Source organism: Lepidochelys kempii, chromosome 1 (genome assembly GCF_965140265.1).
Source record: "Lepidochelys kempii isolate rLepKem1 chromosome 1, rLepKem1.hap2, whole genome shotgun sequence".
In the NCBI taxonomy this organism is placed as follows: domain Eukaryota; kingdom Metazoa; phylum Chordata; order Testudines; family Cheloniidae; genus Lepidochelys; species Lepidochelys kempii.
Window position 1 is genome coordinate 205,389,118 of NC_133256.1, and position 14,041 is coordinate 205,403,158.

Consider the following 14,041-nt stretch of genomic DNA (forward strand, 5'->3'; position numbering starts at 1 on the left):
GTATCGTCCCAATGCCAGGAGTTCCGCATTCTCCCCAGGGAGGGAGCATGTCTGACTATGTTTTCCCTGACCAAAGAAATCTGTGCACCAGTGTCTCTCCACCGAATGCATTCTTTGTCATTCACCTTGGCAGCTTTAACATATACCATGTCCACCTCCTGTGGGTCAGACCTCACAAATTTAATCAGGAAACCTGTAGATACCTGGGCTCGACGGAGTATGGGCTTAGCGTCTTTGAGTTTAGGGCAATTATTCCTCAGGTGTTCAGTGCAATCGCACATGAAACACCATGGACTGTTCTCCTGTACTGGGGGTCTGCGAGCGAGATTCCCAAGGGAGGATCTATTCTGGGGTGAAGAGTGCCTAAGCTCCCAACTGCCCTGCTTCTCCACAGCGCCAAAATGTGGCCTCTCTTAAAACTGGGCTTCTAACCTTCCCTCTGTGGCTTGCTTACTGGTCACTGGTTTGTATGTAGGAATCAGTCAGATCTACTGCTTTTTGGACAGAGTCCATGAATTTATCCCAAACAGCATGTCTGACATCTTCAGAATATATGCTCAGGAGCTGCTTCTGTGCAAAGAGATCAAACAACTATCAAAGAATCAAATAACTCTCTGCCCCCTTCCCTTTGACTCATTTTTTTATCAAATCAGACAATTTATACTGATATGTTCTATGACTCATCTGGTCATACATTATGAGGGCTCTAAATTTCAATCTATACACTTCAGGAGTAATTTGAAACCTTTGCAATACAGCCTTTTCAAACTCCTATTTCAAAGCCTGGTCAACTGGCATTTCATTAAATACATTAAATACTTTACCCAAGAGCTTACTAATTAGAGTTGGGATTTTCTTGTCCTCTGGAACTTCATATACCTCACATAATCTCTTAAAAGGGGTAAAGTATTCTTCAGTACCATCTGTTTCTTTGTATGTAGAGCACAGCTTTTCCCAGCTGAGCATTCCTTGGATAGAGGGTGTACCTAGGGACTGTGGTATCTGCTCCTCCTTGTCCATTATGCTCTGGGCATACAGCCTTTCCATCTCATTTTCTTGGGTATCCTTCGCTTTCAGCTCCATAGATGATTGGTGTGTAGCTGCTTCCTTCTCCTCTTGGGTATCCTTCGCCTCTCAGCTTCCAGGGCCCACCAGAGTGCTGCTTCTTGTTCTTTAGCTCTCTAGGCAGCTTCCCATTTTTGGTGTTCACGCTCTTCGTCTTTCTCCTTAGCTAACTATTTTTGGTGTTTATGCTCCTCTTTTATTCTGTCATTCTCCACCCTAGACATCTCAAACTTTGTGGTTGCTTCACTGACACTAATGTTTATACTTTATTCTTCTATTTTCCTTACTTGAAACAAACAAAAAATAATTAAGCTATAACTTCTCTTTAACCTGTTCTCAACCTTCTGATTTGTGAATCACTTAAAGCCAGTTTATCAGTGGTGAAAGTGTGAACCTCAGTTAAACAACAAACTGTGCGTAAATCCTACCAACTATGCTAAGGTGATGTTTTGGGGTTCACCCAGGCCAGTAAAGGATTCAGTCAATATCTGCCTTGTAACCCGAGGTATCTTGTGGCTATGCAGCATTAGTTCAGAGCTCTAACCCCCAACAACCTGCCAGTGGCCCACAAGCCTCACCATGGTTATGTCCAACTTGGATCCTCCTCAGAGGCCGACATTAGTAGCCTTCCAGCTTTAAATCTGCCCCAAAATCATCCTCATGCAAGGTCCTGTCTCTCTCATTGGACCCTCACAGAAAAAGCATTAGGCTTGCTGCCTCTACAGAGACAGTAACATTCTCACCTGTCAACTAAATAGAAGCACACACTTTACTGAACTTATCCAGAACTCATGATTTATAATGAAAGCAAAACAAGTTTATTAACAAAAGAGCATGGATTAAGTTACACCAGGTAAAAGACATTAGAGATCCTTACAAATAGTTAAAAGTGAAAACAGGCATCTAAAGATCTAAAACTTAATTTAGTAAAATACAGTTTTTGTTCAAAATGGTTTTTCTCTCATCCACAATCTTCTTTCCATCTTTTTATTGGCCAGGACCCATCACAGAGATCAAACTGCTTGGGTTCTTAGTCTCCTTAAAAAGAAGCTTAACTTAGGATTCGCTTCCCTCTTGTTATAGTTCACTGAACCTTTGAAATGTATTCTTTGATAAAAAGAAAAGGAGTACTTGTGGCACCTTAGAGACTAACCAATTTATTTGAGCATGAGCTTTCGTGAGCTACAGCTCACTTCATCAGATGTTTACCGTGGAAACTGCAGCAGACTTTATATACACACAGAAATCATGAAACAATACCTCCTCCCACCCCACTGTCCTGCTGGTAATAGCTTATCTAAAGTGATCAACAGGTGGGCCATTTCCAGCACAAATCCAGGTTTTCTCACCCTCCACCCCCCCACACAAATTCACTCTCCTGCTGGTGCTAGCCCATCCAAAGTGACAACTCTTTACATAATCAAGTCGGGCTATTTCCTGCATAGATCAAGGTTTTCTCACATCCCCCCCACCCCCATACACACACAAACTCACTCTCCTGCTGGTAATAGCTCATCTAAACTGACCATTCTCCAGGTTTAAATCCAAGTTAAACCAGAACATCTGGGGGGGGGGGGTAGGAAAAAGCAAGAGGAAACAGGCTACCTTGCATAATGACTTAGCCACTCCCAGTCTCTATTTAAGGGTATTTAAATAGAGACTCTATTTATTTGATGGGTACTCCCAGATAAAGTTAATTAGTTCATGCTGAGCAAAGGAGCCATGAGGTGTGGAAGATAAGGCTTCTGGTTTGTCTGCTGGTTCCTCTCCACTGATGGTAGCTACTATGCAAATTATTTCTTCCTGCTGCAATCTCTGACACAAATGATTTGTGCCACACGTGGTTTGAGGTGCCAACTGCTTTCCTTTTTCTGGAAAAAAACCTGTTAATCAACTCCCCTGACATGCCTGATTTAAACTCCTTTTAGGCTGTGTCTACATTACAGACGTTACAGCGGCACAGCTGTATCACTGCAGCTGCGCTGCTGTACGGTCTCCTGTGTAGCCACTCTGATCCGATGGAAGAGAGCTCTCCTGTCAGGATAATTAAACCATCTCCAAAGAGCTGTGGCAGCTATGTTGTCAGGAGAGCATCTCCGACCAGCATAGCGCTGTCCACACCAGCGCTTTTGTCGGTGAAACTTATGACAGTCAGGAGGGTGTTTTTTTCACTGACTGACAAAAGTGCTAGTGTAGAAATAGCCTGGGTCACAAACTTTTTAAAGTATAATATGAGTGAGTACCCATAATTCCACATACAGCATTGTTACATATATTTTACAATGATACTATTGACCAGTGTGGTGTTAGTTTTCAAATATCACTTCATAAGGCATATTTTGTACACAAATTATTGCACTAGTGTGTCAGGTGTGAATACAAGGGTGCCTAGGGACACAGAAGGTAACAGGGTTGTCTTGCCAGCAAGCTTTCAGAGAACAGTATTGGAGTGTCTTCAGTGATAACAAAGCACCAGGTTACCTGAGTGAAAAGACACTGAGCCGAGAATCCAACAAGTTGGCTAGGCATGGCTGCAGATGTTAATGACTAGTTACTTTCCTCTCTCTTACCTGTCAAGAAAGGAAAGCACCTGCAAAAAGAGAAGTGGGAATGCCCCAACCTAATAAGCCCTGTGGGTTCATACTGATTGACTTGAAAGGCCCACTACCAGAAACACCAACTGGAAATCAGTATTTGCTGGCAGTCTAGGACACTTACCCAAAGTATGTGGGGGAGAAGTCCCTGAAGGATAAAAGGACTGATAAACTTACAGCTGCATTGATGAAATATGTAGTGTTGCAGTTTGGCCAACCAATCATCTGCAATGATCAGGGGAAAGAATCTGAATCACAGTTATTATACAAGGTTTGCCAGCTAGCAACTCCAGGTAACTAAGGTGAGGACCAGCGTAGCCCACTCTGCGATTAATGGGGGAGTAGAGAGAGTAAACTGCACCATTGGTTCTATGCTTAGAGTATTAGTTAGTGAAGACCAACGAGACCGGGTTTCTACAACAACTTTTGCATAAAACACCAGCCAGCATTCAACTATCTATTACTTCCCTTATGAGATTGTTTATGGACTCCACAAATCCATGCTTCCCTGGGACTTCATGTTCTGGCAACAAGAACTGATAAGGCCCCCTGCACCTTCACAGGTGAGAACATAAGTGCTGGTTCCAGGGCTGGAGCACCCACGGAAAGAAATCAGCGGGTGCTTAGCACCCACTAGCAGCCAGCTCCCCCTCTCCCCTCCAGTGCCTCCCACCCGCCAGCAGCCCTGCTGATCAACTCCTCCCCCTCCCTCCCAGTGCCTCCTGCCCACTGCAGTCAGCTGTTTCACAGCATGCAGGACGCTGTGGGGTGGTGGGAGGAGCAAAGGTGCGGTGTGCTCGGAGGATGGGGCGAGAGAGGTGGGGAAAAGGTTTCGGGGTGCGGTGCGGGCAGGAAGAGACGGAGTAGGGACTTGGCAGAAGGGGTCAGGTGGGGGCAGGGCCGTGGGTGGAGCAGGGGGTTGAGCACCCCCGGGGCCCGGAGGAAGCCGACACCTGTGGGTGAGAGAGACAGCGAAGACTTATATCGGTGGCCTGAGGACAGCGTTTCTAAAGGTAGAGGAACAGATGTGCCAGAAATGAGCATGGCAGGCCTAAGATACCAGGAAAAAGGAGCATTATGTGGCCATCCAGGAAGGAGGGAAGGTGTAGCTGTGCAACAGGAAAAAGCAGCCTTGAAAAAATCCTATAGTCCTTTTTGGGGGGGATCTTACACAGCAATTTAAAAATTAAACACCTTATCTTTGCTGATACTAAAAGCAAGAGCTTGCTCCTTTATAGTGCATCGAGAACTGGTGCACGGATTCATTGAAGGGGGGTGTGTGTGTGCAAACACTGAGGATGTTCAACAACCATCCCAGAGGAATGCAGAGGAGGATTTGGAGGTACCTCTGCATGTTTCTGTGTCTTGTAATGGGAGACCAGTTGTGAAGGCGGAATTGCCAAGGTATCCTCAGAATCGCAACAGACTGCAGTTCTCAGACAGTCTGTCCACAACAGATAGGTATAACCTGAGGACATGAACTCTGCATTCACTAATCAGCTAAATCAAATTATGAGTGATGTCTCCATGAATATAGGAATGGAGTGGGCAGATCAACATGGAACCTGTGGGGATGGCAGACTGCCTGGAATCATAGGAGTTTCTGTTTTAAATTCGTATTCCATTAGAGGGGGAAAAATTTTAATGATCAGTGTAGACAATATCGCCACCAATGGATGGTGATGTATCTTTATGGTGGTATTAAGTTGTTGTCTTGCATGTTATTGTGTAATTGCATGTGTTCTGAGGGATTTAGCAGAAAACTCAGCCCTACCTGTGCATGCAGGAGTTGGTACTTACAGTGTGTTGATAAATCCCTGTGATTCTATAAGTGAGTATTATACAATGTAGACATTTGTACCAAAGTTATGCCATAATTCAAAAAGAATAATAGACTGTGACTTTGTCTTCTCCATTTGACTTACCAAAAAATCAATAGTTTCCTTAAATAAAGTTGCTTTTATGCTATTTCATAGCAATTTCATATGTGGCATGGTGTGGAAAGTGGAGAGGACTAGAAGGGGTTGCAGAGCTTGGAGAAAGGAGAAACTGAACGTAACCAGAATGAACACACTATATTTGTTCTCATAGGCAAAGCACATAACCAACTTCAAAAGAGATTGGATTTTACAGGGAGATTTTTAAAAGACATAGATGGCAGCGAGGTGCCCAACTCCCACTGAAAGTCGAAGTTTAGTTAAAAAACTAAACTGAGATCATTTAAATAAAAAGTAATAAGGCCTGTAATAATGTGTAATTTAGACCCAGGCTTAAATGGGTTTAAATTATATTAATGTGATTATACTGAAAGAAGTAATGAAGTAGATGAACTATTGACAAAAATATGTTATTTACTCCTAAAAACCCATGTTGCATGCATTTGGGATAAAGGTGGATTGATGGTCTTGTGGGGTCTAAGTGTGCATTTCTGATTTGGGTGTTGGGTTGTTGGGATATGGATGGCCAGTTGACGCTGTTACTATGGGATAGTCCATTAATTAAGCAAAGCATATGGTATTTTTTAGATTTTATATTGAACTTTGTATTTTTAATAATGTGAAGTGCCTAGAGTCTAAAATAGGTGATGGAAAAATCTAAATAAATGCTGTACTAGAGGACTGGAAGATAGTCAGATGTACACCCAGCATTTAAAAAAATGAAATATATTATTATTCTGGGAATTATAAACCGGGATGACCCTTTCCTTAGTACTGGGAAAAATAGTGGTGAAAATAATTAAAATGTAGGATCTCCTACACTAAATGAGTATAATGAGTATAATGTGATACTGGTGTCATGATTTCTGTAGGAATAAATTATCTAACCAGACAGAATTATTTGAAAAAATTATCCAAATGATGTGATGATTGATTGATTCATTTATTTTAGACTTTCAAAAGGCTTTTGAAAACCTTCCTTCATGCAAGAAAAAGAAGCTTCATAACCACAGGGTAAAGTCCAGTGCTTAATCTGTGCCAGGGCTTGCCATGGCTGACCCCTTGCACCTCTAGGCTTGGCAATTCATAGCCCTGGCACCTCTGGGCTTGCTGCATCAGTTATGAATGTAAAAAAATTGTGCCCCGGCACCTCTTTCATTACAAATTAAGCACTGGTAAAGTCCTATAATCAATTCAGAAGTTTTGTGGTTCAGCACTGGAAGGGGCGGGGGAAAGGGCGGACCACGGCCACTGGGAACTGCGAGCGGCCGGACCTGCGGACGCTCAGGTAAACAAAGTGTCTCGCGGCCCGCCAGGGGCTTACCCCGAACAAGCCGTGAACCAAGTTTGGGAACCCCTGGACTAGATGATCATAATGATCCCTTCTGGCCTTACAATCTATGATAATTATTAGAAAACTAGGAAATTCAGAGTCATGTTACAAGTAACTTAAACAAATATTATCTTGTAAAACAAATAAATAAACATTAAAAATGACAAATAACATTCCAAAACATACAAACATTTCAAAGTATGGAAGTTCACAGGGTACCCAAAGTACTGTAACTCTGCTGTGTAAAGATGCCAGCCTCTCCACCTTCTCTTCTTCATGGATGAAGTGCATCACAGAACATTGGTTTCAAAATTGCATTCATAAATATGCCATCAAACTAATCTTTTTCTCTTTTCTTGTTGTTGCTATAATTTCTTGAACTGGACATAGGAGGATTTCTATGTAGACATGCTACCATATTATATTGTGACACTTAGGTTATTGGCTGCCACATGGAATAATAGAGTAAATTGTATGTGGTGCAGAGGTACCCTCATCACTTTATAGGTTATGTCCTAAGTAGGGCTTTCAAGGAAGGAAAGGAAAAAAATTAATCATGATTAATTGCACTGTTGATAAAAGAGCACCATTTATTTAAATATTTGTGGATGTTTTCTACATTTTCAAATATATTGATTTCAATTACAACACAGAATACAAAGTGTACAGTGCTCACTTTATATTTATTTTTATATCAAATATATCAATTTTATTTATATCAAATATTTGCACTGTAAAAAACAAAAGAAATAGTATTTTTCAATTCACCTAATACAAGTACTGTAGTGCAATCTTTATCATGAAAGTCGAACTTACAAATGTAGAATTATGTACAAAAAAACTGTATTCAAAAATAAAACAGTGTAAAACTTTAGAGCCTTCAAGTCCATTCAGTCCTACTTCTTGTTCAGCCAATTGCTCAGACAAACAAGTTTGTAAACAAGAAGCGGGCAGCATTATCTCCTAAAGACAAAGATGCGCTAAAGATTCATATGTCTCTTGACATAGGTCCAGAGACGCATGTCCTCTGGAATGGTGATGAAGGAGCATATTAATGCTTAGCATATCTGGCACCTAAATACCTTGCAATGCTGGCTACAAAAGTGCCATGTGAATGCCTGTTCTCACTTTCTGGTGAGATAAATAAGAAATAAATAAGAAATAAGAAGCGGGCAGCAGCATCTCCCGTAAATGTAAACAAATTTGTTTGTCTGAGCAATTGGCTGAACAAGAAGTAGGACTGAATGTACCTGAACTAGTGGCCAGGCAAACTTTGTCAAGCTCATCAACATCCAGGTGAACTTCCTAAGGATGATCAGAGTCCTCAGAGAACCTTACAAAGGTCATCAAAAACCAACATATCACTCTGGTTTTCCTACTGTGGTGTGTATTGACCATTAAAATGTGACCATCGTGTTCAGAAATGTCACTTTGTACACCACATCTCTGTCAAATTAGTCTAATAAACATAATTTTAACTGTTTCTTACTGTCCATGCTCAAGTTTGTTCTCTCACTAAAAGAAGAATTTTCTGTCCGGGGAATAATTGTTTCCACCAAAACTGAAATTATTCTCTATCTGTAGGTGAAAGAGGGCTAGAAACTTAATTTTAGAAAAAAATACAAAATTATAGACTGCATAAATATTTTAAAATGTATTTTAGAGTTGAGAAGATAATCATGTTTCTTTTTCTTCCCAGCTATTAATAGGCTATGAAAATGGGACAGTAGTACTCTGGGACTTGCGATCAAAAAGAGCAGACTTAAGAGTTTATTATGATGAGGTAAGTAGTTCCCACTCATTCAGAGTAAAGGACAATTCAGTAGTCTTTTAAGAAGCAGAAGATATATCTGAAAGGCATTGTTAGTTTTGGAAATGCAATATACTATAGTACTTAAAGCCATGCCACCTTAGCAGTAGGTGTCAAAACCTAGGATCTCCAAGTCTGAATGCATGTGCTGTTACTGCTTGAGCTAAAAGACCCAGCTCTCTAGCCAGTGCTGGAGCAGACTCATCATCCTCTGTGTGGTCTACTTACCACTAGAGGGGGACAGAGCACCACACCGAGCATGCATGTGTACAACAAGAGCTGTATGAATAACTGATTTTTTTGTTTCACTGGAAATTCCGAAAAAATTTAAAAAATAGTTTTGGATCAAAATTTTTTAAAAATACAATGGAAGGAAATTTCTAAACAAAAGAATCTCAAACTGAAAAATTCAAACATTTCATTTTGACTTTTTTGGAATTTCTTTTGCTTTTTTTAAAACATGAACAATTTAGTGTAACTGATGAGAATTTTTTGGTTTTGTCACATCTACATTTTTGCCTAAGAAAAGTTTCAGCTCTAGTTACAACTGTATTTAGGAAGTACACTGCATTGTTATCATTACTGGATAGTTCTACTTCATAAGTTAATATCAAAGGCAAGTTATTAAATAGGTTTTATATATTACACAAAGACCCAGAGGCTGAGTAGCAGTTGGTTTTAGTATGTAATATTCTTACGTATCTCTTTCAATTTGTAACTAAGTTGGAAAATCAGATGAAGATTCAGTTCTTGTGTTCCACAGAATTCTTTTTAAAAATACGAATGATTATTTGGAGAATGTTTCATATGTACATGGCATTCAGCAAAACACAAACAGACTGGATAACCCAACTCAGAGAAATACAAATATAGCTCATGGGTAACAGAAAGAGATAAAAGGAGATTTCTGGGAGGATATTCATGCAGGAACTGTTTTTTCACCCCTCCTCCCTATTTTTTTTTAAATGTATGAAGAATACCTAAATAGTTGGGGGGAGGGTTCCCAACTTTAAAAATGGTCTGGGCAGGAGTCTCATCCCTGGGTCTTGTATTCCTTAGTGTGAGGTGGACAGAAATCCCACAAGATCTAAGATTCTTGTTCCCTGAAGGCAGTGGTATTGGATCAGCTTGTGAGCCATCTCCCTGTTAGCACATAGGTAATAGTTCAGTGTCTTCTGGATCGTTAGGCAGAGATGGACGAGGAATCTGTACGCCCTTCTGATGGGCAGAAGAATTGAGTGCAAATCAACATTTCCATTTGCAGATGAGCACTCTGTATCAATTCAGCTCAATTCGGTGAGACTCTATTGGCATATGTAGCAGATCGAGCACCACCATGTCGCCTCCTGCTGGTTGCCTTGGGAATTAGCTCTTTTCCAGCCCTCAGAGCGCCCCCTGCTGGTTGGTGTCTAGCCTGCCTCAGGCCCCCATGTCCCTCCTGGACCCCGATGCCCTTTACCTTGGGGTTCTGCCCCGCAGCAGTACCCCGGCTCTCTGGGTCTTCCGTCCCAGGGGAACCCCATCCCCCTATGCTCACCTGGCCTCAGTGGCTACTGCCAGTCGTCATCTAGTCCCCTTTCTCTGGGGCAAACTGCAGTCTGTAATGGCCACTCATTATTGGCAAGGGGGTTGGACCAGCTGCCTCTGCCTATCCCTGGGCTGCACCTCTGCGGCCCCAGTACCTCCTAGGGCCTTTAACAAGGCCTCAGCCTGGGGAGTTGCCAGGCCAGAGCTTCCCAGCTATACCTGCCCTTCCCCAGCACTGCTCTGCTTCAGGTACCTCATGCTCCCAGGCAGCTAGGTCTTTCCCACTCCAAGGCTGGAGTGAACCTCTCTTCAAAGCTAGAGAGAGACTGTTTACCTTATGGCCCGGCAGCTCTTTTATAGGGCCCAGCCTGGCCCTGATTGGCTGCCTCCCAGGCTCTTCTTATTGGCTCTCAGCCCCAGCCCTCTCCAAGGGCTGGCTTTTAAACCTTTCAGGGCCGGAGCAGGATGAGTGCCTCGCTACAGAATGACAAGCCATCCAGGTGTTGCCAAACTGTCAGAAAAAGAACAGACCCTTCAGGTATGAGGTATGTTAGAAAACCAGACTCCTATTGGTGAAAATAGTTGGATCATTTTTCTGTCGATGCTTTCATAGTTTAGCTCCATAAAGCCAAACTTAGGAATGTAGGAATTGTGTCATAAAATTGACATGTGGTCCATCTAGACTGGTTTCTGGCAGTGACCTGTACAAGATGCTTGACAAGAGAATGTCATCTCTACAGGTTCCTCCTTTCATAGACGTCACTTGCTCCTTTTGGATTTTCTACGTTTCTGGGCTTCTTTAGCTTTTAATTATTTTCTAAGCAAAAATTTTATGCCATAATTCTTTTCACTCCATATTTGGATTGATATGGCATATTCTTACATTATCATATTCAGTTGTATGGTGGTTCTGATTCTTATTTTTCTTCCTTATTCTTTTATTTCTAATGGTTCACACAGTAACTTTCATCTTTTCATTACATCTTCCTTCCAAACTGCATCCTTTTGTTGTCATTCCTTTTGTTGTCATTTCATTTTCACACCCTTGCCTCGTGGAGTCATCATCTCAGTATTCAAGCAACATACTTGGCTTCTTACTTTATGTGCACTCATTTTCTCTTTCTATTGTCTACCTATTTAATCTTTCCAGTACACATTTGGCTTTCCCTTAACGCATCTTTACACTATGTATTCAACTTGTACGAAGTGTCACAGCTGAAAATGTCATTCCGTTCCATTGAATTAGTCATCCATCAGTTATTAGATATTTTAACATTTTTTTTTATTCTGTAGCCAACGCATTGAGACAAAATGAATTTTACTTAATTTTAAGAATTAAGTTTAACAAAATAGAAAATTAAATTTTGTATATCGCTAAATTGTTGAACATAGGGCAAAATGATTAATATGTGAAATGGGGTGCAAATGTACTTACTACAATGTACTTACTCTTCTGCAGACTAAACAGTCCCAGTTCCCTCAGCCTCTGCTCACAAGTCATGTGTTCCAGTCCCCTAATCATTTTTGTTGCCCTCCACTGGATGCTTTCCAATTTTTCCACATCTTTCTTGTAGTGTGGGGCCCAAAACTGGACACAGTACTCCAGATGTGGCCTCACCAATGTCGAATAGAGGGGAATGATCACGTCCCTCGATCTGCTGGCAATGCCCCTACTTATACAGCCCAAAATGCCGTTAGCCTTCTTGGCAACAAGGGCACACTGTTGACTCATATCCAGCTTCTTGTCCACTGTAACCCCTAGGTCCTTTTCTGCAAGACTGCTGCCGAGCCATTTGGTCCCTAGTTTGTAGCAGTGCATGGGATTCTTCCGTCCTAAGTGCAGGACTCTGCACTTGTCCTTGTTGAACCTCATCAGATTTCTTTTGGCTCAATCCTCTAATTTGTCTTGGTCTCTCTGTATCCTATCCCTACCCTCCAGCGTATCTACCGCTCCTCCCAGTTTAGTGTCATCTGCAGACTTGCTGAGGGTGCAGTCCACACGATCCTTCAAATCATTTATGAAGATATTGAACAAAACTGGCCCCAGGACTGACCCTTGGGGCACTCTGCTTGATACCGGCTGCCAACTAGACATGGAGCCATTAATCACTACCCGTTGAGCCCGACAATCTAGCCAGCTTTCTATCCACCTTCTAGTCCATTCATCCAGCATTAGCTCTCTCCCCCCTCCTCCACACACACACACACACCTACCTCTCCCCAGGTCTAAAGCAGACAGGGAAAGCAGGAGCTCTGATCTGGCTTCCACCTATTCTCCTCACTGTGAAACCAGAGAAGGCAGAGCAAATGGAATGAAGATCAAAGCACCAGCTCTGTGCTAGCCCACTATGCGCAATCTGAATTTGTTACCTAAGAACCTCTTGATCCCTACTGGCAGAGGGCACAGTGTAAGTAAGGGTTACAGGAGTCCCCTGTACGTACCAGTCCACCAAAGAACATCATGTAAGGTCTCTAATGAAAGCCTGTTTCACACTGATCATCATCATTCTTGTGAGATGTATGTTCAGAAAATATGTGAAGAGTTATGCATATATACTAAAAATCATGTTCTCTAGCTCTGTGAGTTAGGACTGGTCACCATAAGGTAATCCACATGCTCCTGGCAGGTGGGGGAGAAAGGAGGGAAAGAGACGCTTATCTCACTCTGGCTGGTCATGTGCAAATTAAGTATTGTGTGGTTCAGAATGGACACCCATTTACAGTCTGAGCAAAATACTAATCAATATATTGCTGAGGTTGCAGAGAAAAAACAAAACCAGTAGGGGTTATCCTGGTTAGGAGTAAGATGATGAACTTTTGAAACTGTATCTGGGGTGCAGCTGAATCCCCAGTTATTCCTTTAGTCTTTGAGGACAAGCTGCCAGCAGGTTTGATCTTATGAAAAGGGATCTCGGCCAACCTGGTTGAAAATTCTGGGAAAAGGACTTGGGATAAGCGAACTTGTCGAAGACAGAGGAATGCCTTGGTAGTTAAGTTTAGTTTTAGAAAGAGTGTTGTGATTTTGTTTTATATGTACCATTTGTTTCCAATATTCTCACTCACTATCACTTACTGCTCTGTTCTTTGATAGTAATCTTATTCTTGCTTTCACTATATGTATATCTAAACAGTGGTGAGCTGGAACTGGTTCACACCAGTTCGCTGGAACCGGTTGTTAAATTTAAAGGAGTACTTGTGGCACCTTAGAGACTACCAGTTTATTTGAGCATAAGCTTTCATGAGCTACAGCTCACTTCATCGGATGCATAGTGTGGAAAATACAGAAGATGTTTTTATACACACAAAATAACAGAACGCCACTAGCCGTCACCTTCAGCCTCCAACTAAAACCCCTCCCACGCATTATCAAGGATCTACAACCTATCCTGAAGGATGACCCAACACTCTCACAAATCTTGGGAGACAGGCCAGTCCTTGCCTACAGACAGCCCCCCAGCCTGAAGCGAATACTCACCAGCAACTATATACCACACAACAGAACCACTAACCCAGGAACCTATCCTTGCAACAAAGCCCGTTGCCAACTGTGCCCACATATCTATTCAGAGGACACCATCACAGGGCCTAATAACATCAGCTACACTATCAAAGGCTTGTTCACCTGCACATCCACCAATGTGATATATGCCATCATGTGCCAGCAATGCCCCTCTGCCATGTACATTGGTCAAACTGGACAGTCTCTACGTAAAAGAATAAATGGACACAAGTCAGATGTCAAGAATTATAACATTCAAAGACCAGTCGGAGAACA

General features: G+C 42.0%; 1 protein-coding gene across 14 annotated transcripts in view; it reads left to right on the forward strand.

Moving 5' to 3' along the window:
• STXBP5L (syntaxin binding protein 5L) overlaps positions 1–14,041 on the forward strand; it is a 441,073-nt gene that overhangs the window by 270,893 nt on the left and 156,139 nt on the right. For all 14 annotated transcript variants that reach the window (XM_073309811.1, XM_073309757.1, XM_073309702.1 and 11 more), the window contains one exon: positions 8,629–8,712. In XM_073309811.1, the coding sequence (XP_073165912.1) occupies positions 8,629–8,712 (84 nt within the window). The remainder of the gene's footprint in view (positions 1–8,628; positions 8,713–14,041) is intronic.